At 34.2% G+C, this 24763-nt stretch overlaps 1 protein-coding gene across 4 annotated transcripts in view; it reads left to right on the forward strand.

Moving 5' to 3' along the window:
- Positions 1-24763, forward strand: part of Prkd3 (protein kinase D3) — a 70469-nt gene that overhangs the window by 25609 nt on the left and 20097 nt on the right. For all 4 annotated transcript variants that reach the window (XM_047522294.1, XM_047522295.1, XM_047522297.1 and 1 more), the window contains 9 exons: positions 1587-1718; positions 2937-3094; positions 9263-9455; positions 11765-11842; positions 15025-15208; positions 16758-16881; positions 19060-19137; positions 20432-20708; positions 23985-24037. In XM_047522294.1, coding sequence (XP_047378250.1) covers positions 1587-1718; positions 2937-3094; positions 9263-9455; positions 11765-11842; positions 15025-15208; positions 16758-16881; positions 19060-19137; positions 20432-20708; positions 23985-24037 — 1277 coding nt within the window. The remainder of the gene's footprint in view (positions 1-1586; positions 1719-2936; positions 3095-9262; positions 9456-11764; positions 11843-15024; positions 15209-16757; positions 16882-19059; positions 19138-20431; positions 20709-23984; positions 24038-24763) is intronic.

Here is a 24763-nt window from a genome sequence, read left to right on the forward strand (position 1 = left end):
CCCTTTTTATTTTTTTCCAAAGACCTTTATTTTCTGCACTAAATGCTATGTTCTTGGTACTATAGGGTTGCTTACTTCTTTCCTCTATAATAATGTTACTATGTGATTTTTACTTTTAGGAAGATTACTTATCACAGATGAGAAAGTAGGAAAATGAACTGTGAACTACTTGGGTTTTACTAAACTAATGAAATTATCAGTTGAACCAACAATGGAATGTATTTTTTATTCTCTGAGTCAAAGAAAGAAAACAATATTAAAATTTGGTTTCCTTTTTTCCCATTTTATATAGAGTTTAGATGAAGAAAATTGAGGTTCAGAAAAGAATCAGGGGGAAAAAAGGAGAAATATTAAAGATATAGAAGAGGAAACAGCAATACTGATTGTTTCCTTGGCTTAAAAAATACTTCTTCCTAGTGGGGACTGAATTAGAGTAAATTATATTCCATGATTGTATAATTATATAAAAATGAACCCTAATATTATATCTAACTAAAACGAACTAAAATGCTTCTTCCCATTTTGTTCCCAATGGGCATTTCCTCTCTCCTTTTCCTACCTCTCCTGTTCTTGCCTTTCCTTGTTCTTTAACTCTAGTCTCATACAACAGTCTGTGGGCAAGATTGTTAGTGAGGTATGTAAAGGGAGAAGGAATATCATAATCATGAACATAGTAGGTCTGTAATACTTTTTGTTTGGCAAGAAAGGAGTACTGATGGGAAAAAGCAAACAAGCTTACTACCTAAGGATCTGGAGTCCTGCTGCCATGTTTCTCTCCCCTAAACTCATTTTTGAGTCTATTCTTCAGAGCCTCTGACCATCATCACCTTTATTTATTAGTCCCCACTCCTTTTATATTTCTGATCTTCCCATTCATCTAGCCCCCACTTCATGGATCACTCTTCTCTACTACAGCCCTGAACCATCTGTATACTTTCCATTCCTTGTCTTCTTCACTCATGAGGGTCCTCACTCCCTGCCCTCCCTGGAAGTCATGTTCACATTCATTCCTTCTTTGTTATGGGACTGGTCAGAATCAAACCACAAGCTTGATTCCACTCTTGCAGGTTTGTTCTTTCACTCACTGAGGGAAAAGGAAGGAGTCTCTCCGCCACCCCCCAACCACTAGAACTGTGGAAAACATTGTATCCTAGGATCCTAAGTTAAAATTCAGTATCTTTTCTCACAGAAATATTGTGATAAATTGAGGTTAAGTTCCACAGTATCTTTATTTTTATTTTAGTGTTTTTTCCCCCAGTGTATTGGAAGCTAAACAATTTTTTAATTAGTTAAAATAAATCTAACAACTATTTTATAGTCTTGTCATTATGTGAAAATGCTTGTGAAGGTCCAAATAATTTGCCTATAGACCTCCAAGTTGAGTTGGAGTTCAAATTATTTGAAGCCAGTGGACTTTGTAAACAAGAGTTTAAAAATCACCATATTGAATGTGGAAAATAATTTTTATGATCAAATGAAAACTTAGAGAGTGATTCTGTTCCAACATAAATGTACATGGTGAGCATTTCTGATCTCCTTGTATTTACAGATATAAAGTTTATTTTAATACTTTTCTTTTTAAAAAGCTTTGGCCACAGTAGAAGACTTCCAGATTCGTCCACATACTCTCTATGTACATTCTTACAAAGCTCCTACTTTTTGTGATTACTGTGGCGAGATGCTCTGGGGATTGGTACGTCAGGGACTAAAATGTGAAGGTATGTGTTTTAAAATTTTCCACATTTGTATTTTTTGTTATCAAAGAACAGCAAGATCATAGTTGGTATATACGTAGTAACCAAGGTTTAGAATTGCAGAGATTAGCTGGGCACAGTGGCACATGCCTATAATACCTACTCAGCAGGAGGATCACAAATTCAAGGCCAATATCAGCAACTTAGACCCTACGCAACTTAATGAGACCCTGTCTCAAAATAAAAAATGAAAAGGGCTGGGAATGTAGCTAGTGGTAACTCTGGGTTCAATCCCCAGTACCAAAAATATAAACTAAAAAGGGTTGCAGAAATTTTAAGAAGTAGGAATCTGTTCCTACTTCTGCCACCTGCTCATTTCTATTCTTGGGCAACTTACTAGACCTGAGGATTGATTTCTCTGTAAAATGTACTCATCCCCACTGGTTTCATAAATAGTTCAAATAAGGTAATTTGGATAAAACATTTGGCACAAAGTGTGGCTCAATAAATACTAACCTTTCTCTAAATATAAGTCTCTTAAATACAATTGTCAAAGACATTCTGAATTAGAATTGCTAGTGGGTGGGCTACAGTTGTACATTTCTTATAAAGAAGCAGTCTTCTAATGTGTAGGGTCAATAAACTTTTGAAATAACCAGAAAGTAAATATTTTAGGTTCTGCAGAGCATATGGTCTCTATTGTGACTTAATTCTGTTGTAGTGTGAAACAAACTGTAGACAATACATAAACAGTGGCATGGCTTCGTTCCAGTAAAAGTTGTATTTTTGAACAGTGAAATTTGAGTTTCATACAGTTTTCTCATCAAAGGAAGGATGTGGTGCATGATCACAGTTTGCTGCTGGCCACTGTGTTAAGCTGTGGTTCTCAAACTTTATCAGGCATCATAAAACACTTAGGTCGTTCCCATTCCAAGTTTCTAATTAAGTAAATCGGGTGGAACCAGTAACTTACATTTCTAACAAATTCCCAGGTGATTGCCTTTGGGACTGTACTTCAGGATCTACTGCTTTAGCTAACAACCTTTCTAAATAAACCTTTCTGCATATTTCTTGTTCTTGAATTTGTTACCTTCTACTTAGCCTGTCATCAGGTTCTTAATTAGGGTAGGTATTGTTGACAGAAATAGTAAGTTAAATAAAATAAGTGCTAGCTTTTTATGTGTCACATGTAAACAGTGAAGTTTTTTAGATCTTACATTTTACCTTTTAAAATATATTTAGGTTGTGGACTCAATTATCATAAACGATGTGCCTTCAAGATACCAAATAACTGTAGTGGAGTAAGAAAGAGACGTCTATCGAATGTATCTCTACCAGGACCTGGCCTCTCAGTTCCAAGACCCCTACAGCCTGAATGTGTAACCCTTCTCAGTGAAGAGGTATGTATTGTAAGGAAATAGAAGGAGATTTTGCTAGTTATTCCTAATGTATCCACAGGGTATGACATCATCCTAGAATGACTTATATGCATAAATATAGTAATATTTCTATTTTACTGTAGGAATATTAGCCTACTAGCCAGTATCCTGGCTCCTGGTCTCTCCATACTTTACTTCCCATCTCATATACAACAGCCAGATCAGTATCTCTAATGCTCAACTCTGATTATGTTACTTCCCACTAGAACACTATTAGGGAGCTCCAGAAGAACTGAAACGTGTGTGTGTGTGTGTGTGTGTGTGTGTGTGTGTATGCACACGTGTGCACTCACACATAACTAAAAGAGAAAAGTTATTAAATTGACTTATACATGGCCATCTATAGGCTGGAGAACTGCTCAGTCAAAAAAGCTGAAACCTCAGAGTAAGAAGGACCAATGTTACAGTCCCATTTCAAGGCTATAGGCCCCAAAGTCTCCTGGAGAGTCAGTAGTGCAAGTGCACATTCAAAGGCTGAAGAAGCTGGAATCTGTGATGGCAACTGCAAAAAAAAAAAAAAAAATCCTCCCACTTAAAAGAGGATAGTGTGCACATACAAGCTTTCTCCTTCTTCCACTCTTTGTTCCAGCCAGGCCCCCAGCCTATTGGACAGTGCCACCCACATCCAGAGCAGGTCTTTCCCACTCAGTTCTGTGACCTGCATGTCAGTCATCTGTGGAAACACCCTTACAGACACACCCAGCAGTAAGCCTTATGGATTTTTCTAGACATCTCTCAATTGAGTCAAGTCAATAGCCAAGATTAACCATCACAGAAACCTTTATATATTTTATGTTCCTGACTGTCTATATTGTTCCAACATTTCCCACACAACATTGTTCCTCCTAACTCTGCTCTTATTGTCAGTTGTACATGGTTTTTCTAGACCTAACTCAAAAGCTACCTACCTACCTTTCCTTATTTTATTTTCTGAATGACATCACACTTTTCTCAAAAATTTCTAATTGTGTCTATGACATACTACCTGATACCACTTTTATATATGAAATTGTCCCAAAGGAGTTTATTCTCTATTTAAAGAAGACAATATTTGTGTCTTTTTGTGCCCCATAATGCTCAGCACAGTATCTGGTACTTAGTAGGTACTCAGAGGTGCATGAAATAGTGAATGAATGATAACATTGAACCTTACCATATGAGGTATATTCAAAGATCTCTATACACATAAGACAGTGAAGACACAGAATGGTTAGTGACCTGTCTGGAGTCATAGAGCCAATGAATAAGACATACTAGAATTAAACCCAGATTTCATAATTTTTAAATCTGTGATTTTTTTCCCCATAATGTATTGTGCTTCTCAAGGGTAAAGGTAGAGAAAAAAATAACTCCCTTAATCATTTAATAGTACTTGAAATGACTTTCATCCATAGGTTTTAATCTTATCACTTAGTTGTTTTATAACCTCTTTGACCTTCTATAAATCAATCAAGACTTGGGCTATTGTCTTGATGCCCTAGGGGTTTACAGGATTTTGCTAATCCAAGATATTGGGGTAAAAGCCTCTGAAATCCTGTCACTAAAGTTCCATATTTACTTATCACTTAGCCCTACTCTGAAATTTTAAAGTAGAAAAAGAATATTGTGACAGAGACTAAGAAGAAGGGGTTGTATATAAACGTAGAAAAACTTAGGAGAAGATTGATAATAGAAAAGTTGGTGCATCTGATGAACAAAATTCAGAGCCACTAAAGTCCTTTGTATAAAATGACATGCTATTTGCAAACAACCTTCACACATCCTCTTGTATAATTTTTGTGTGTGTGTGTGTGTCTTCACTATATATTCTGGTTAAGAAGACCTTCTTCTCCCTCCTCTTTCCCTCCCCCCTTCCCTCCTCCTATTCTTCCTCTACTGATCTTCCTTTTACTCCTTTATTTTTGATTGATATTTTCTACATACACATAAAGGTGAAATTTCCTTTGGTATATTTATATATGTATGTACTCATACTTTAAATCATTTCTAGATTACTTATAATACCTAATATACTGCAAATGCTATGTAAATAGGTGTTGTTCTTACTGTTTTGGGAATAAAGACAAGAAAAAAAGTCTGTTTACATTCAATACAGATTCATCTGTCATAGGCCTAATTACATTTGCAGTTCAGGGTTGGCTGAATATGTGGATGCCAAACCCATGGATACTAGTTAAATTTTAATTTGTTATCTTATATTTTATCCTAAAAATGAAAGCTTTGTAGGAAGGTGTAAGAAGTAGAGTGACAAGTTTGAATTGGTTTGATTGCTTGGAGTATTTTACAGCAAGTAAAACTGGTAGTGTGGAAAGTTCTCAGAGTTTTCCTTTGTTGGTCTAGTCATGCAGTCTCAGGAAAGAGGTGTAAAGTACAGGAAGAACTCAGGAGGAAAATCACAGGGAAGAAAGAGTAAGAAGAGAGGATACATTATAGGAACAGAGGAGACAGCTGAACAAACAATAGAGAAGAGCTAACTGAGTGGCTCACATGTGCCAGGCTTTATGCTAGAAGTTTTACCTTGTCTGGTGTAATCCTAACCACAATCCTAGGAGATATATATAGTTTTGTCCTGATTACATAGGTAGGAAAAATGAGAAAGAAAAGTTTCTGAATCACTGAGTGTTAAACATCACTGAATACTGCGATAAACTTGAGAACAGGCAAGTTGGTAGTAAAAACCTTTTAATCTGACTCTGAGGTGGTTTTTGTTCACATGTAAGAAGGCTGTTTCTGTTATAATATCAGAAATCAGTCTAGAGAGGAATCAGACTTAGAAGAACAGAAGAAGATATATTGTTCATTGATTTTGGCTAGATTGGGACTGCTAAGGTTAGAGAATACAAAATTGAGTGCTAACATTTTGAAGATGAGACAGTTAAGTGTTCCTTTCAGTATATCCCCAAGGGCATAGGACAAAATAGAAAGAAAATGTTGGATCTAAGTGTATGTGTAAAAGTGGAGATATTTCTTTCACTGAGAAATACTCCAAAGCCAATTAAATATACATAATTACTGATTTTTAAAATGTTTTTATTTTCTTCATTATTATATATAATAGAAAATTGGCAGTGTTGTACAGTTTTTGTGAACAATTAACTTTGACAAATGTTAGCTTAAAGGAAAGCTATGGAAATCAGATTTCTTATAGAAAATTTCTGGCTATGCATTAATAGGCAAGAAATAACAATTTAGGCTAAGTGCTACTTTATAAATAGGGGACACCAAAACAAGGTAAGAAGAACTTTCACTCAGTTTTGGTCTAATCTCAATAGTTCTTCTCTCTCTCTCTCTCTCTCTCTCTCTCTCTCTCTTCCCACCACACACCCCCCTTTTTTTTTTTTTTTTTTTTTTTTTAATTTGTCCCACCATGGATTGGGACTTTGCACATGCTCTACCACTTAGCTAAACTTCAAGCCCAGCAAATTTTTTTTCCCAGATGGACGGTTATGTGTTTCTTTTTAAGTATCCTCTGTTTTGGGTTTTTGTGGTGGTAGTGGTGAATTTTTTTGTTTGTATTTGTTTTTGTTTTGTTTTGTTTTGTTTCTTGGTGCTAGAGATCAAACCCAGGAGTTTACATATGCTAGGTAAACAGCTCTTCAGCCCCTCCATAATCCCATTTTAACCAGTTTCTCTAGCTAGATTGACCAATATTCTCTTCCCTTCAAATTCTGATTAAGTCTGCCATATCATTGCTTCCTTCCTTCATAGAGAGGCAAACCACTGTTACAAGTGAGATTGTATTGTAAGCCTCAGTATATTGAGATGGGAAAAAGATTAAGACTCACTGGACTACAGTGAAGAAGAACTAAACATTAAGCCTTGATTCTGACATTACCACTTACTAGCATTAATCCCTTTGAGTTTTTTTTTTTTTTTTTTCCTATTTAAAATTGAGATAACATAAATAACTGTACTGGATATGACAGATTAGATGGCTGCTACAACCATAGTCCTCTGAACAGTTCCTGGTACACATGGTCTATACCATGTCCCCAAGACCCCAATCCCAGTGGGACCTGACCAAAAGGCACTAACTGACCATTGGCATATGTAAAGGTCTGTTATGAAGTCCCTTTTTTTTCACAGAAGTACCCTGTGTGTTCGATGATGGCTGCCTAAATCAATCCTACTTTATCTTGTATGTTTTGAACTTGAGACAAACCAAAAGTGGTAGAAGCAGGAACAAAAGAAGCAGTGTTGAGTCACCATTAGAATAGGGAGCCAGGGGTGAGCAGACTTAAAACATCTGTTTCTGGTTCCCTTTGGCTTCTTTCTTAACTTTGCAGAATCCCTGTGGTGTTCCTTTGACTGAAGGTGTTCCTTGCATGGCAGCAGGGAGAAAGGGTAAGCCAGATTAGACACCTTGGACATCTGAGGCATGAAGTGTGGTTTGGGCTTTTTGTACTTTTCCTGAATTAAATAGCTTCATATTCATTTTAGAAATTTCTGACTGTACATTAGGAAAAAAATATCGATCTGGAACTATATTTATGCTCCTTTTATAGTGCTCTGCGTTCAGTTGTTTTGTTCTGATTGTTTTCCTTTTCTTCTGTTTTTTGCTCATCTTCCTCCTTTTGCTTCCCCTTCTATTTCTCTGTCTCTTATTTTTTTCTGACTTCTTTTGCTTCCATTAGTGGAACATATCAATATAGAATGACTCAAATTTTCTGAGTTATAAATATTACTAGTTACAGAAGACATCCAAACAGTCTCAGGACCTCAATTCTGGCAGTGAAGATATAAGTAGTTGTAACAAAATCTATTCATATATCTAGGTGATAGTTAGGTATATGACTTTTGTGCTTGAGAACCTGGGTTATGTTTTATTCAGTTTTGTGTCCCAAATATATAACACAGGGTCTAGCATATAATAATAAGTGAATGTTTGTTGAATGAATGGAATGAGCCACACTGAACTGGCCTACAATTCAGTTTGATTATTCCCTTCATATAGAAAGAACCACAGTTAAATATCCTCTTCCTTACATTACACAAAAATTTCATATTGTTTTTTAGTTTTGATTTTTGTTCACTCGAGAGAAAAAATCCAGAGAACTAGAAAATACTGAAAATATCAAGGAACCACTTAAAGCCTAAATACTAAGGCTAAAGCCATTTTAATTATTTTTGTACCTGTCATTAATTATATGATCAAAATGAATTAGACTTAAATTTGTATATATATAAATATATAAATATATATTTTAGTATTGGTTGACATATATTTGAAAATCTAAGATTTGCTTCAAAATAATTTTGAGACTGCATGTTCAATAATGCAATATGAACCATAGTACTCTTCAAATTTATTTACATTTCTTATAATTAAATCCTTAGGATTTTTTTTATTTTGTTGTTTGTTTTTTTGGTGTTTGGGGATTGAACCCAGGGTCACTTAACCACTGAGCCTCATCCCCGGCCCTTTTCATTTCTTATTTTAAGACAGGATCTCACTAAGTTGCTTAGGGCCTCTCTGAGTTGTTGAGGCTGGCCTCAAACTTGTGATTCTCTTGCCTCAGTCTCCTGAGTGGCTGAAATAACCTGCATGAGCCACAACGCCCCCCTTTGGTCAATGTTTTGAATAGATTTGGAAATCATTTTTAAATTAATGCTAAGCTGCGCATGGTGGCACACCCCTATAATTCCAGCAGTTCAGAAGGTTGAAGCAGGAGGATCATAAGTTCAAGGCCAGACTGGGCAACTTAGCAAGACACTGCCTCAAAACAAAAAATAAATAAAAAGAACTGGGAATGTAGCTCAGTGTTGGAGCACCCCAGGGTATGATCCCCAGTACTACTGAAAATAAAATAATTAATTGAGTCATGTTAAGTTTTTTGGCTTTTAGTTATATGCCAAATGTGCCTGGTAAATAATAGTTAATCAATGAAAAAAAATACATATATATCTATGAATGAACATACCTTAGTTTTGTTTGTTTGTTTAAATATGATTAATAGCATAAAAAAAGAAACTATGCTTTTCTCTTTCAAGGGTTGATAATTTAAATTTTCCATGGGAAACTACTGAGATCCACATTTCAGATTATTGACTTTAGTATTTTCAATAATGACTTTTGTGGTTAAACTCTGCTCCCAATAATTTTCTTTTTAATACTTATTTATATTTTAGTCACATGTTCACCAAGAACCAAGTAAGAGAATTCCATCGTGGAGTGGTCGCCCAATCTGGATGGAGAAGATGGTAATGTGCAGAGTAAAAGTTCCACACACGTTTGCTGTTCACTCTTACGGCCGTCCCACAATATGTCAGTACTGCAAACGGTTACTGAAAGGTCTCTTTCGCCAAGGAATGCAGTGCAAAGGTAGGATTATTTGTTTTCCGTAAGTAAAATTCCTGCCTGTTTTTCTTAGTAAATATAAAATATTTTTTAAAGTAGTTTTAGTTGTAGATGGACACAATACCTTTATTTTATTTATTTATTTTTATGTGGTACTGAGGATCGAACCCAGTGTCCCAAATATGCTAGGCAAGTGCTCTACCATTGAGCTACTAAAATATTTTTATTTACAAGAATTTGCTGAAGAAATTGTTCTTGTAGTTGTCAACTTTAAAGAGAAAAAAATATATATATATGTAAAAGCATATAAAATATGTGTTTGTTAACAACTATTATCTGCAGTGTTTGTACTACATACCAGTAGTACAGTACTGTTTGTACTACTGTGTGAAAGTTGTTAGTACTAGCAGTCATTTTCCGTTTATAAATTTGCTTAAGATCATATAGCTAGTGGGGCTGGGGATGTAGCTCAGCAGTAGAAAGTTTGCATAACATGCATGAGGCCCTGAGTATAATCCCCATCCCCACCACAACAAAAAAAGATTACATAGCTAGTTAAACAAGAATTTGGCTCTTGTATGGTAAGTTATGGTTACCTACTATATACTTACTATATGACTCATTCAGGCATTAGGCTTTCTCTTTTTTTCCAGTACTGGGTATTGAACTCAGGACCTTGTGCATGCAAGGCAAGTGCTCTACAACTGAGCTGCATTCTCAGATTGATGAGTTTTTAAATAAAGCTTGTTAATCCTGCCACTGGGTTATCAGTTTAACCTTTTAGGATTCTAGAAGAATAATGTTTTGTGCTTACACTGATTCAGAAGATGTTAGGTTAATATTTCTGAATAGCTGAGCCTTTTCAGTGATCCATATAATCATAATTTACTGTTTTTTATAATATGAATTAAGATAGTTAAAAAGTAAAATATTCATTGTTTTCATTCATTTGTAAAGCTAAGAAAGCAAAATTAGGTTATAATAAATTTACACTGGGTCATTGATTGCTATTCATTTATTCATCCATTTATTTGTCTTCTTATTTTCAAAATCCTTTCCTATATGAAAACTTTTTAATACAACTTGAAATCGTGTGTAAAATCTAAGAAAGCATAAATAAATTACTTAAGAAATGGGTAAGAACATAGAGAAATAAAAATATCTGCCATTAGAACCTACAAACTACAGGTAGACCACAAATTTAACTTTATTTTTTCAAAGAGAAGATGGAACTTGTTATTTGCAAAATTTGCAAAGTTTATGAAATTAAAACTAAATCTGTTGCTTAAGAGATATGGAAGATATTAATGTATATGATTTTTTTCCTAGGACATCTCCTAAAGATGTTTTACCTAATGTAAATTTTATTACCCATCAAATTATTACATTTATGGGTTATTTTTCTATAATGACCTTCAACCTATGCTACTTACATGATACATAGGATTTTCTTGACTCACAAGAGTTAAAGCGTTGTAAATCAGAACTCAAAATTATTTTTACTCAGTTATTGCTGGTACATTAATTTCAGAGGTTGTGTTAGACATAGTTACATAAGTGGATCTCAATTTTAATGTTACTTGAAAAGCTCATTAAGACACATTTCTCAGCCCTACTTCTAGGAATTTGCATTTCTAACATGTTGCCAAGTGATGCTGATGCTGCTGAACTGGTGACCACAGTTTGAGTTACATAGTAGTGTTGAATAGATTATATCTGATTCTATTCTGCAGTGCTATCAACTCTGAGGTTCTTATAAGCAGAAGAGAACTATTATGTAGAAATGGAGATGTTATGCCTGAGAAGCTTAGTCCTTCCTAACAGGACTGTACGTGAAAACCCTTACTAAAATTTTCATAAATCTTTGTTGATTCTTAGTGTCCTTTCTGCATCTGCATCAGGTTTTAATACCTAGAAATTAAAAATATGTACCCAACATACATTAGATTGAAATTTTATCAGCTTAACAGACTCTTAGAAATGATGTGGTAAGATAAGAGATACAATGCATGTGAGATAAGAGAAGGAAATATGGAGCTGCCAGCACATTTTTGCAGTGTTATGTGAATGGTAGTAGCCTCATTATACAGATGAAGGTCCCTGGTAGGGTTAAGTGACTTGTAGAAGGTTAAACAACTATTAAGATGTGCCATCAGAAGTTGAAACCAGATCTTTATTCCAAGACTTGAGTTCTTAGTGAAGGAAGATACTGTTACTTTAGCATCAGTATCATCATTAGTATTTATATTCCATGTGTGATTTAAAGAAAGTCTATAACCATATCTGATGTTGCCTGTCTATATAATACTAAACCATATATTTTTTTATTTTAGATTGTAAATTCAACTGCCATAAACGCTGTGCATCAAAAGTACCAAGAGACTGCCTTGGAGAGGTTACTTTCAATGGAGGTAAAATTATTTTTTCTAATTTCTTAAAAGAACAGAGAAGATCACATGAAGATTCCCTTGTATATTACCTTTGTGTAAGGTTATAGTTGCATATTTTACTTTTTTTTTTTTAAGGTTTTGTTCTTACTTAATAATCAAGCAAAATACAGAGATCAGTGATACTATTCATTCATTAGCCATTATATCTTTCCATCTTTTCTCTAGCCCCTTTGCTTTGTAGTTTAAGATAGGCAGTAGTGCTGCATATCATCTTCCATTTGTAGACATAAGAGGATCTCTTTTAAAACCCTGCTGTTGTCCTTATTCTTGCAAAGTTCTTGTATTTATTAACTTATTACTGTGTTATACACTGTTCTGAACTCTGGAAATATATTGACACTTAACATAAGAGCAACCCTTTGAGATAAATACCAAGAAAAAATGAGTAAACTAAGGCACAAAGACATGAAATAACTTGTCAAAAGTACAGCCAATAGTTGGCAGTGCTGGAATTTGAACCCATATTTGAACCCTTGGGCGCTTAGTCCATAGCCATTGAAACACATACTACTTCACTGTCTGCCTCTGTCTCTCTCTCTCTGTCAAATAATTATTATCCAAACATTTTACTTTTTGACTTCCCCCGACTCCTTCTCTTTACAAGACAATATTAAATAAACACATTACCATTTTTTGAATGAAGGAGTAAGGGCTCTAAATTTTCAACATACTTTTTCTTTAACAGTTTAAATGACTATAAAAAAAAGAATATGTCATTCTGTAGGAAAAGCATAAGGAATGAAAAATTAAACTCGAGGTTTAATATTTTCTTGGGCCGGAAATGTGGCTCAGTGGTTGTTTGCCTAGTATGTGTGTGGTCCTGGTTTCAGTCCCTAGCGCTGCAAAAAAGAAAAAGAATCCTTGAAAAAAGAGAGTTTAACATTTTTCCTTGTGTCATGTTTTCCATGATTGCTGATTGTCTCAGTCTGTTCAGGCTGCTATAATAAAATACCAAAAGCTTGGTAGCTTATAAATGACAGAAATTTCTTTTACAGTTCTAGAGGCTGGGATATTCAGGGTGCTGGCAGATTCTGTGTCTGATGAGAGTCTATCTCTTGGTCCACTAATGGCATCTTTTAGTAGCATCCTCATGTGGTATAATGGGTGAACCAGCTCCATTGGGCCTGTTTTATAAGGGCATTATCCCAATCATGAGAGCAGAGCACTTATGATTTAATCACCTCTCAAAGGCCCCACTTCCTTCTACAATATTACTATGGGAGTTAGGATTTCAGCAAATGAATTGTGGGTAAAAATAGTCATTTGCACCATAGCTTAGTAACATCATTGACAGAGTAAAATTGGTTTATCTTTCAATTAATTTGAATTAATATACTTTTCTGTATAATTAAAGTCTTCTCTAGATTTGCATTAATGTATTTGCATTTTTGTACTTTTCTTCCTTTTGACAAATGGATATGAAATACTATTTATTTTAGTGTGCATTTCTCTGAGTACTGTTGAGTTTGAGCATCTTTCAGGTGTTTATTGGCTATTTAGAATTTCTTTCCTTGTAAATTGCCTGTTTAAATGCTTTGCTATTTTTGTTACAGATTTACAGGAATTATTAATTCTACATACTAACTCTTTTTCAGTTATGTGTGGTATAAGCAGCTTCCCAGCAACTTAATCTTTAACACGTTTGAAATGTGATTTGTGTACTTTACAATTCATCTAGTTAATATATTCACAAAGTTGCACAGCAGTCAAAACAATCTAATGTTAAGAACATTTTTATCACCTCTAAAAGAAATTTCATAATTAGTGGTCCCTGTCCTCTCCTCCCTGCTAGTCCTGGCAATCTCTAATCAACTTTCTGTTTTTGTCTATTTTAGACATTTGTATACTTGGAATTACACAATATGTAGTCTTATGAGTGGTTTCTTTTACTTAGCATTAATGTTTGCAGGGTTCATCTGTATTGTGGCATGTGTCAATACTTAATTCATTTTTTATTGACAAATAATATTGCTCTGTAGGGGTATGCTGCATTTTTATTTATCCATTCATCAGTCAGTAGATGTTTGAGTCATATCCACTTTGGAACTGTTATGAATAATGTTGCCATGAACACTTGAGTATAATTTTTCAAAGGATATGTTTTCATTTCACTTGGATAGACACCTAGTAGTAGAATTGTTTGAGTCACACAGTAACTTCATGTTGAACATTTTGAGGACCTACCAGACTTTTCCAAAGCAGCTGCACTATTTCACATCTCAGCAATATATGAAGATGCAAGTTTCTCTGTATCCTCACCACCTGTTGTTATCTGTCTTTCTGATTACAGGCATCTATTAAGTGTGAAGTCTATCTCATTGTGGTTTTCATTTGTATTTCCTTGAGCATCTTTCCATGTGCTTGTTGGCCATTTTTACCTCCTCTTTGGAAAATTCTCTCTTGGGGTCCTTTGTCCGTTTAACTAAATTATTTGACTTTATATTGAGTTGCAAAAGTTCTTCAGATGTTCTAGATACAAGTTTCTAATGAAATATGTAATTTACAGGTATGTTTGCCCATGTTGTAGTCTGTCTTTTCACTTCCTTAAGGTGTGGTTTGCCCCACAGAAGTGTTACTTTGATGAAATCCAATGCATGTATTTATTTTTGTCACTTAGGTTTTTGGTGTATCTAAGAAGGCTGTGCATAACCTAAGATCACAAATATTTACTCCCATGTTTTGTTCTAAGAGTTAATAGTTTTAGCTCTTACATTTTAGGTTGATCTACTTTAATTTTTTATATAATTTATGAAAGGCATCAGATTTAATTCTTTTCCATGTAGATATCCAGTTGTCCTAGCAGCATTTATTTAAAAGACCATTTAATTCTTTCCTCATTGAATTGTCTTGGCACTGTTACTGAAAATTATTTGGCCATAATGTAACATAGGGGCTTATCTTTTACTTTGCTTATATGCAGTACCTTCTGTCATATGAAAATTAAAAATTCTAACATAATCAAATTAATTTTGTACCTTATGATTTTTTGCATTTTGTATCTTCCTTAAGAAATACTTCTTTATCTTGAATCACAAAATTATTTTCCTGTATTTTAAGATAAAACTTTTTTCCTATTTAACAGACTATTTAGATGTGTTATTTCATTAACATAAAACTCTGAAATTCATTTAAAACTTTGCCAGAACCTTCCAGTCTGGGAACAGATACAGATATACCAATGGACATTGACAATAGTGACATGAACAGTGATGGTAGTCGAGGCTTGGATGACACAGAAGAGCCATCTCCCCCAGAAGATAAAATGTTCTTCCTGGATCCATCTGATCTTGATGTGGAACGAGATGAAGAAGCTATTAAAACAATCAGGTAACACATGTGTAGGTGTTGCAGGCTGCTTCCAAAAGCATGGTCAGGTTAGGATCTCCATTAAGAAAAACCTGCATCTCTTTAAGCAAAACTTTAAAATGTAATTTAAAACTAAATTACTAATGGCTAATTCTTTAACATGCCCTACAAGTATTTCTGAAATAAATAATATCATCTTTGCCATCCATTGAAGATGGGAAAGCATAGAATCCTTATTTTCTTAAGAAGAAAAATGTTTAATTTAAATGTAGTCTAGATTTAATGCCTAGTTGTGGGGCAGTAACCATAGGGTGTCAGTATTAAACCATAGTTAAAGCAGCCAGTTTCTTCACAAACATATAGATTACCTGATAATAGAAATAGCCGTAAGGAATATATTCCTGGGCTGGGGTTATAGCTCAGTGGTAGAGCACTTACCTACCATGTGTGGGCACCACATAAAAAAATAAGTAAATAAAATAAAGGTATCATGTCCATGTACAATTTTTAAAAAATTAAAATTAAGAAAAAAGAATATATTCCTGAGAACATTGCATAAAAATAATGTCCATGAATTTGTGGGGGGTGGCTTTCATACTGACACAATTAATCTATTAGCATTTTGTACAAATGTTACTGAACTATAAAACTTTTGAATATTCACTATTCTTATATAAATTCAATATTCATGGTCTATAGGATATACTACTTTGTAGTAAGATGTAACATTTTGGCAGGTTTTGTTTTTCAGTTGGCAGTGAAGACTTATTTAGAGAAAATGGGTCATTTATCAATCTAACATGGCTTAGTCATCATTTATTTACTTTGACTTTTTGTAAAATTATAGCTTTTATTATCACTATCATTACTAGCTAAAACTTGATGTTTACCCAGTTTGTAGGCTGCTAAAAAAATCTAGCTCGTTTCCTAATCATGGAAGCTTCCTAGTTTAAGAGAGTTATTTAACTTTGCAACTGAACCTTCAAAACTGTATATACCATATTGCTCTTTTTTCTCTAGCTATAGTTACTGACCCACATTACAATATAATCTGATTTGACTGATTACATTGATTTTTTATTTAAGAAAGAATTATTTGTAAATTATTTTCTCTTAATTTAGTCTACTTGAAGGACTTTTGCTAACACCATAATCAACTGAGTTTGACATTTGAGCCATGTGAATTTGAGTATATGGATTTGCTAATTTATTATGCTGCCTAGGCAGGAAAACAACTCAACAGCAAACCTAAATAAGATTAGACCCTCCCCTAGGTTCTAGATGTTCTAGTTGAGGAGTATTTCTTCTGCTGTTTATCATTTTCCTTTTTTTTTTGTGATCCTCCAGAAAAAAAATCATTTACTCATGTAAATAATGAGTATTTACAATATTATCTTAGTTTTCTGTTTATCATCATAACAGTTAATTTAGTTTCTTTGAGTCATTCCTGTCTTCCTAAGATAGTTTGAAAAATTTTAGCTGTTATTTTAAAATGACTTGATGAGCTTATAGTATTTGTTTTTAAAAAAATCTAAATTACAATTATTTATAAATGTTAAATATTTTTTAGTCCATCAACAAGCAATAATATTCCGCTAATGAGGGTTGTACAATCCATCAAGCACACAAAGAGGAAGAGCAGCACAATGGTGAAGGAAGGGTGGATGGTCCATTACACCAGCAGGGATAATCTGGTCAGTAATCACATACCTTTTAATATGCTAGTGAAACTTGCTTCTGAGTTTTATTTTATATACTTTTTAAATCAAAATGAGGATGAAATAAGACACTATAGTAATATATAAGTTACACTGAAATTATAGTTACACTTGTGAAGAGTTTTTGAAAGGCAAAACATTTAAAGTATCATCTTCACAAACTGAAAGAGTAGTGAAGATTCAAAAAGATTCTGAACCAGGCATGGTGGTACGTACCTGTAATTCCATCAGCTCAGGAGGCTGAGGCAGGAGGATCAAAAGTTCAAGGACAGCCTTATCAATTTAGTGAGAACCTGTCTCAAAAAAATAAAAAGGGCTGGAGATATGGCTCAGTATTGAAGTGCCCCTGGGTTAAATCCTGAGTCTCTTCTCTTCCCAAAAAAGGATCTGATATTACACCACAATAAAGAGTAATGAATCAAAACATAATGAGCTGCAAATAAAGGAGGAACTGAAACCTGATCCAAAGTCATCATAAGTTATTACAAAGATAGAGGCAATTGTTTTTATGTAGACTTTTAACTTAATGTATAAAGTCAAGTTATTTTTTAGATCTATCTAGCAAAGAGAAGGAATGATAAGAGTATGGTGGGATGGCATAGTGTTGTAGTTAAGAACATAGGCTTTATACCTAGTCTCCCTGAGTTTGTGCAACTTACTAAAACTGTGCGAACTTGGGAAAGTTACTTATTTTCTTTATGCCTCAGTTTTCTCATCTGTGAAATTGTTATCATAATAGTAACTGCCTCATAGATCCAAGTGAGTTACTATAAGAGAAAAATTTTGAACAATGTTTGGCATACAATAAGTATTAGTATTCATTATTTTATTATTATTTTTAAAATTTGATGAACAGGTTACTGAAAGACACTTTTTAGTAAACGTTTTAAGAATATATGGAGTACTCAATACATTTAGCTGGTTTAAATAAAGTTTTATTTGGTGAAAGGAGTACAGACTACAGTTGTGTATTTCTTTATTTGTAGTCCATATTCTTCTAGATAGATATTTGAGAATTTAGCAGTGTGTCAAAGGTGCTATATCAAATCAGCAGGAAGAGAGGTAGATAAATGGTATTGGGACAACCATGTAGCCATTTTGAAAAAAATGAAGTTATAAACGTACCTCACACTACATGTAATAAACCTAAGTAGAGCTAAAATTTAAATGTAAACAAATTAAACTTATAGAAGAAATTATAGAATTATTATTTATAAACTGTTAATGAGGGAAAAAATAAAATGTAAGTAAATTCAGTCTTATAAATTCTACATGACACAAACCAAAATCAAAGACAAATGACAAACTGGAAAAAGTATTTTCTACTCATATTCTAAATGAGTTAATTCCATAATATGTGAATAAAGCCAACAAATGGATGAGAAAAAGATCACAGAACAGTAGGAAAATGGCAAAAGAATATGAAGAGAGTTCACAGAAAAGGAAGTACAAATGACTTTCAAGAAATATTGACTTAAACTTGCATTGAAATAAGTTTTTATTTTTCAGTATATCAAAGATCAAAAATCAAAAAGTTTAATAACTTTGCATTAGTAAAGGTTTATGAGTAAAAAGGTACTCCTATGTGTTGCTGATGAGACTGTAAATTGAGTTTTCTTGTGTAGAATAATTTAACACTATTTTAAAAATTATATGTGCACATGTTTTTTGACCCAGTAGATCAGCTTCTAGAAATTTTACCTGTAGGCAAATTATATATCTGTATGTATGTCTGTACTATGTAGATATGTGTGCATGCATACATTTCTCTAAAACAGTTCCCAAAAAGCTAACAACATTGTTTGACTGGAGTAAGGAGTAGGAGTAGGATCTGAGTGACTGTTGGAGTGATACCCTATACTGGATATTCTTATATTTTGAGAATTTTGAACCTCCTGGATTTTAAACCTATCAAGAATACACATTTATGAGTAGAAATTAAAGAATAAGGAAGTACAAGGCTGGGGATGTAGCTCAGTGATAGAATGCTTGCCTCCCACAGGCGAGGCACTGGGTTCAATCCTCAGCATCACATAAAAATAAATAAAGATATTGTGTCCATATATAACTAAAAAGTATTTTTAAAAAGAAAAGTATAAGTACTTTGGAGGAATTATTTTTGAACCTCACCATTTTCTGATCTCTGATTTATAGAGAAAGAGGCATTATTGGAGACTTGACAGCAAATGTCTAACATTATTTCAAAATGAATCTGGATCAAAGTATTATAAGGTAAGCATTTCATATTTTATATAAGGTATTAAAATATTATATTTTTCCAAATATATACCTGTTATGAACCTGCCTAATATAATTTATAGAAGTCACTGTTGTATTTCCTGTTGAAGCACCTATTCTCTACCTCTCCACACAACTCCTCTCAGCAACCCTGCTACCAAAGGTTGATTTTGGTTATATGTGTGGTTTTGGCCTGTCAAGTTGTAGCTACTTTGATTTGGAATACTGTGATTTAGATTGGATAGTTCAGAAAGTCCCATGATCATGGCATATGCAGAAGAGGCCACATTATCTTGGGTTCCAGTTCCCAGTTGTTTATTTTTACTCTTCATCTCCTTTGTACAGTCTTCCTTTCTTGGCTTGCTCCACTTTTTACCATGTCACCAACTGATACTAAACAAAATTGTAAGTGTAGCAATTAGGTCAGTAAGAAAGAATGGGAGCCAGGTGGAGTAAAGTTTCATGTTACACAGGTCTTTGGAGCCCTCCAGTTTGATGTTCAATACCAGTATTTTCCATTGAGGGGAATGAAAAATGGTCTCTAAAGGAGAAGCAGCTAAAAATTAAAGAACTGGTGAAAATACTTAGTGAATGAAAACTGGTTTCATGCTTAGAGCAATCTGAGCTACTCAGAGGCTGAGACAGGAGGATTACTTGAGCCTGGGAGTTTGGATCTAGCTTGGGCAACATAGGGAGACCCCACCTCTTTAAAAGAAAGAAAATGCACGGAAGCGCAACAGCTCGTTATTGGTATTTATTGTTTTTAAATAAACTTTTTTGCTTCAAGAAGTAGACTGAACATTAAATGATTGGTAGTTTATTACAGTTGACAGTACCAGGAGGTATTTATGTGACCTCTAGTGACCCAAGATTCTCCTTTTTCTGTCATTTTTCTGCTTCTTGCTCACTTTGGGGCTATATCTTACAAAAAAGTAACCACTAGAAAAATAGTTGTTAAACTAATTTAATGACAAGTGGAAACTGAAAAATGTTGGATAGAGTGGTAAACTACCCTCCTTAATTCTTTCCTTCCTACATCCTAATAGCCTGCTACAGGCCTAAATCTTTTGTATACTTATCATACTTCATGGTGTTGCACGTTGCTAAACATGGAAATCATTTAAGGCAGGCATTATCGTAAGACTTGACTGTTCAGTATGCCACATATTTTGTTTATCTTAATGGCATTTGTTCAAATGCATATCTTAAATTTATTAGCATATTTAAAAATAAAAACAAATAGGTATTCATATTTTTTCAATGCTTAATTTTTTACTTCCACTTTCAGGAAATTCCACTTTCAGAAATTCTCCAAGTATCTTCACCACGAGATTTCACAAACGTTTCACAAGGCAGCAACCCACACTGTTTTGAAATCATCACTGACACTATGGTATACTTCGTTGGTGAGAACAGTGGGGACAGCTCTCATAATCCTGTTCTTGCTGCCACTGGAGTTGGACTTGATGTAGCACAGAGCTGGGAAAAAGCAATTCGCCAAGCCCTGATGCCAGTGACCCCTCAAGCAAGTGTTTGCACTTCTCCGGGGCAGGGGAAAGACCACAGTAAGCAATAAGCTAGTTGATGACTTTTTTTCCTCTTTGGTTTTAAACATTTTGGTGTATAATTGTGTTCTTTTGAGCATTTTTAATGCTTAGCTTAAGCTTTATATAGTTGATTCCTTTATAAAATTATGTTCTCACACACACACAAACACACACACACACTGCCCAGAGCCAGACTCCAGAGTCATTCTCCCTATGTATAAGTAGCTTTACCAACCTGCTATATGATCTTAGCCAAATACTTTACCTCTCTTAGTAGTACCTGCTTCATAGGGCTATTAGTACTAAAATGAAAGGGAATCTATAAGGGACAGAAAAGTACTTGGCATCTATGAAGTTGCGTTGGAATAAATATTCTACTAGTATTTTTGTGTCATGTTGGGATATAAACAAGCAATAAAGGATTATGTTCATAGCATGCCCATGATCAGTAAATTCATACCACACTCATATATGTGAAGTCAGAAATGTTGTATTTCTTTTAAATGAATTTTTAAAATTCAGAAATATTAAGAATTATTGAAACACATGTTCTACAGTGGGAAAATTTATGAAATTAGCCCTAGGCTTGATAAAGGTTTGAGTGAATAGTTAACAATCAGAAAATCACAATATAATGCATCTTATACCCCATTGGCATTATGAAGAAAAATTCATTCATTAAATACTCAAATGAGTACCAGCCACTTTGCAAATTTATTTCACATTGCCTATATAATTTTATGCAACAGTTCTTGGTATTATGCAACCCTGAGCTAGAATATAAAAGAAATAACAAAAATCATAAAAGGGATATATTATATACATAAGTAAGTGGATGGATGTATTACTTGAAAAACTCTGATATGGATGGGATGAGAAAGCAAGAGACTTCATAATAGAATCTGATTTGGACTTTGGATGTCAGGGAGTAATAGATTAGGCAAAGCTAAATGAGAGAGGTAGGGGAACAGTATTACTCTAGTTAAGGAGAACAAGGGTGATCAAAGAAATGAGGGTCATGACCATATACATGTCTGGTGTTTAATATTGATATTATGAAGGATAGGTAGATGGAGATTTGACAGTGATTCTTAGGTTCTGGGAGTTTCAGGCAGAACTCTCTGACATTCTCATTAAAACCAAGAACCTTTTACCCAGAAAACAATGCAGACACATATACACTAACAGTTTATATGTAGTTTCCAAGGGTTTAGGAACCCTTTCAAGCTCACCTATGTACCTCTTCTCTGGAGTTGAGTCTCTAAAGATAGAGCTGCAAATTGAGCACTGTGGCACATGCTGGTAATCCCAGAAGCTCAAGAGGCTGAGGCAGAAGCAACACAAGTTCAAAACTAGGCTCAGCAGTTTAATGAGGCCCTGAGCAACTTAGTGAGACCCTGTCTTAAAATAAAATACATAAATAAAAGGGCCGGGGATGTGGCTCAGTGGTAGGGCACCCCTGGGTTCAATCCCCAGTACCAAAAAAAAAAAAAAAAAAAGGAGAGAGAGAGAGAGAGAGAGAGAATTGCAAGGATTAAGAATGAAGATTCTAGCCTGTAATCCCAGCAGCTCAGGAGGCCAAGGCAGGAACATCACAAGTTTAAAGCCCACCTCAGCAACTTAGTGAGGCCCTAAGCAACTCAGACTTTGTCTCTAAATAAAAATATAAAATAGGGCTGGGGATGTTGCTCAGTGATTAAATGCCCCTGGGTTCATTCCCTGGTACCACCACACACCTCCCCACAAAAAGAGTGAAGGTTCTAAAAAGTGTACACTCAGTTCTGATGCTTACTAGATATGTGTTCTTGGACTCTACAGTTCTCTAACCTAAAGTGGGAAGAAGAATAAATGCATATAACATGTTTAAGACAGTGCCTGACACATAAATGTTATTATTGCTGTGCTGTTGGTATGGTCCTTAAAACAACCTTTCTGAAACAGAAATTAAAACTGAATGGAGCTAGATAGAGGAGACCTTTGAAAGAAAATAAATGTTGAGACTTACACTAGGATACAAACTGCTGAAAAGCAGAGTGTAAGACACACTAATTTTGTTAATGCCTGCCTTTTCTTCATTAATGTTTCAACTTTTAAAAATGTGATGGTCATGTTACTTATTTTTGGTGAATGCTTACATTTCTGTATTAACAATTTGGGATTATAAAAGAAACTTCATATTTTCTTTGAGTTGTCTCTGAGATTCTAGATGTTTGATACTGTTCTCCTGCTACCTTCATTTTTCCCTTTTTTCTTGTCATTTACTTACTTTGCTTACCAAAGCAATGCATTTAAACTTTATAAAAATATGTAATTTGGCTGGGTACAGTGGCGCACACTTGTAATCTCAGGAGGCTTAGGCAGGAGGATCAAAATTTTGAGGCTAGTCTGGGCAACTTAGTAAAACTTATCTCAAGATAAAGAGTGGCAAGGTAGCTTAGTGGCACTCCTAGGTTGATTCCCACTGCAAAAAATAAAAAATAAAGAAAGAAATGTGTAATATAAAAGGAGAAAGCCCTTCCTATGTACATTTAACTCCCATCCCCACCCCCAATCCTGTATCTTTGCCCTCAGGAAATCATTATTAAGTTTGCTATATATTTGTAAATTGGGGAAGGACTCAGTGTGGGGAGGCAAACCTACACTGTCTACTCTACTTTTTTAGTTTTCTTTTTACAAAAAAATAGGTTCATACCCTGTGTTCTTTTTGTAACTTGCTTGTATCCACAATTTAATATTTACTAGATGTATTTCAATGACAGTATATATAGGTTTACCTAATTTTAAAACTTGAAGTAAAAATAATACATGCTTTTTATGTTTTAAAAAGTACAAATAGTATATGAAAACTAAAATCCTCACTATCTAGCTTTACCTCCTCCATTCACCAAGGAGTAATATTTTTATTTTTAATTCAGCTGCTACTACCATGCAGGGGGGTGCTTGCTGGGGATCAAAATCAGAGCCTTATGGATGCTAGGCAGGAACTCTGCCACTGAGCTGCTCCTACAACTGACTCAATATGACATCCTGGCTTGCTTTCAGACTCCATATATTTATAGTTCTATGTCATTTATTAAATGTTTAGAGTATCATTTATATAGGTGTACCATATTTTATTTAACCAGTTTCCTGTTAGTGGATTAGGATTTTACATAAACAAATTTTTAAATGTATATATTATGTATTAACCTATTTTTTAAAGTTTGATGTACCATGAGTATTCACGTCAGTAAATATTGTCATATATTAATAATTCATTCTTTTCTCATATATCATCATTCTTATATTTTACAGAAGATCTATCTACCAGTATCTCTGTATCTAACTGTCAGGTCCAGGAGAATGTGGTATGTAATAATTACAGCTAACATGTGAAATTGGGTGATTAAAATAGGGAAAAATCAAATGTGAGATCTTATTAGAGAAATAGGTTCATAGCCCAAAGTGTTGAACAGTTTGCCTAAAGACAGTTATACTTTCTGAGTGATAACTTCCCTAAGGAGTTCTGCTTTATGGAGGAAACTAAGGTATATTTTTTAAATTACAGAATTAGAATAAGCTTTTTCACTTAAAAAGTGACATTAGAATAAACATCACTAAAACAGTAGAGTTGTTAAAGAAAAGGGAGAGGTTACTTCTTTCTGGGTCAGCAGGGAAGCCTTCCTAAATAAAGCACAATTCAAGTTACTATAAAGATGGGATGGATTTTTGCAGAAGAACTGAAGATATGAGAGTAGGAGAACATTTTATGCAAGTATAGGGAACAAGATGAGGAGATAGAAGCAAAAAGTGCAGGACTTATAAGATATAATGAATAGGTTAAACTTGGGTACAAAATAATAGGTATGTATAGGATTTTATAAATGGTCAGCAAACTTTTTCTGAACAGGGCCAGATATTAAATATTTTAGGCTTTGTGCACCATATATAATGACTCAGCTCTGCAGTTGTAGCAACCAGGCAGCCATAGGCAATACATAAATAAATGAGAAAGCCTGACTACTCCAATAAAATTTGTAGACTCTGAAATTTGAGTCTCATATAATATTCACATTGCAAAATATCATTTTGAT

Source organism: Sciurus carolinensis, chromosome 13 (genome assembly GCF_902686445.1).
Source record: "Sciurus carolinensis chromosome 13, mSciCar1.2, whole genome shotgun sequence".
In the NCBI taxonomy this organism is placed as follows: domain Eukaryota; kingdom Metazoa; phylum Chordata; class Mammalia; order Rodentia; family Sciuridae; genus Sciurus; species Sciurus carolinensis.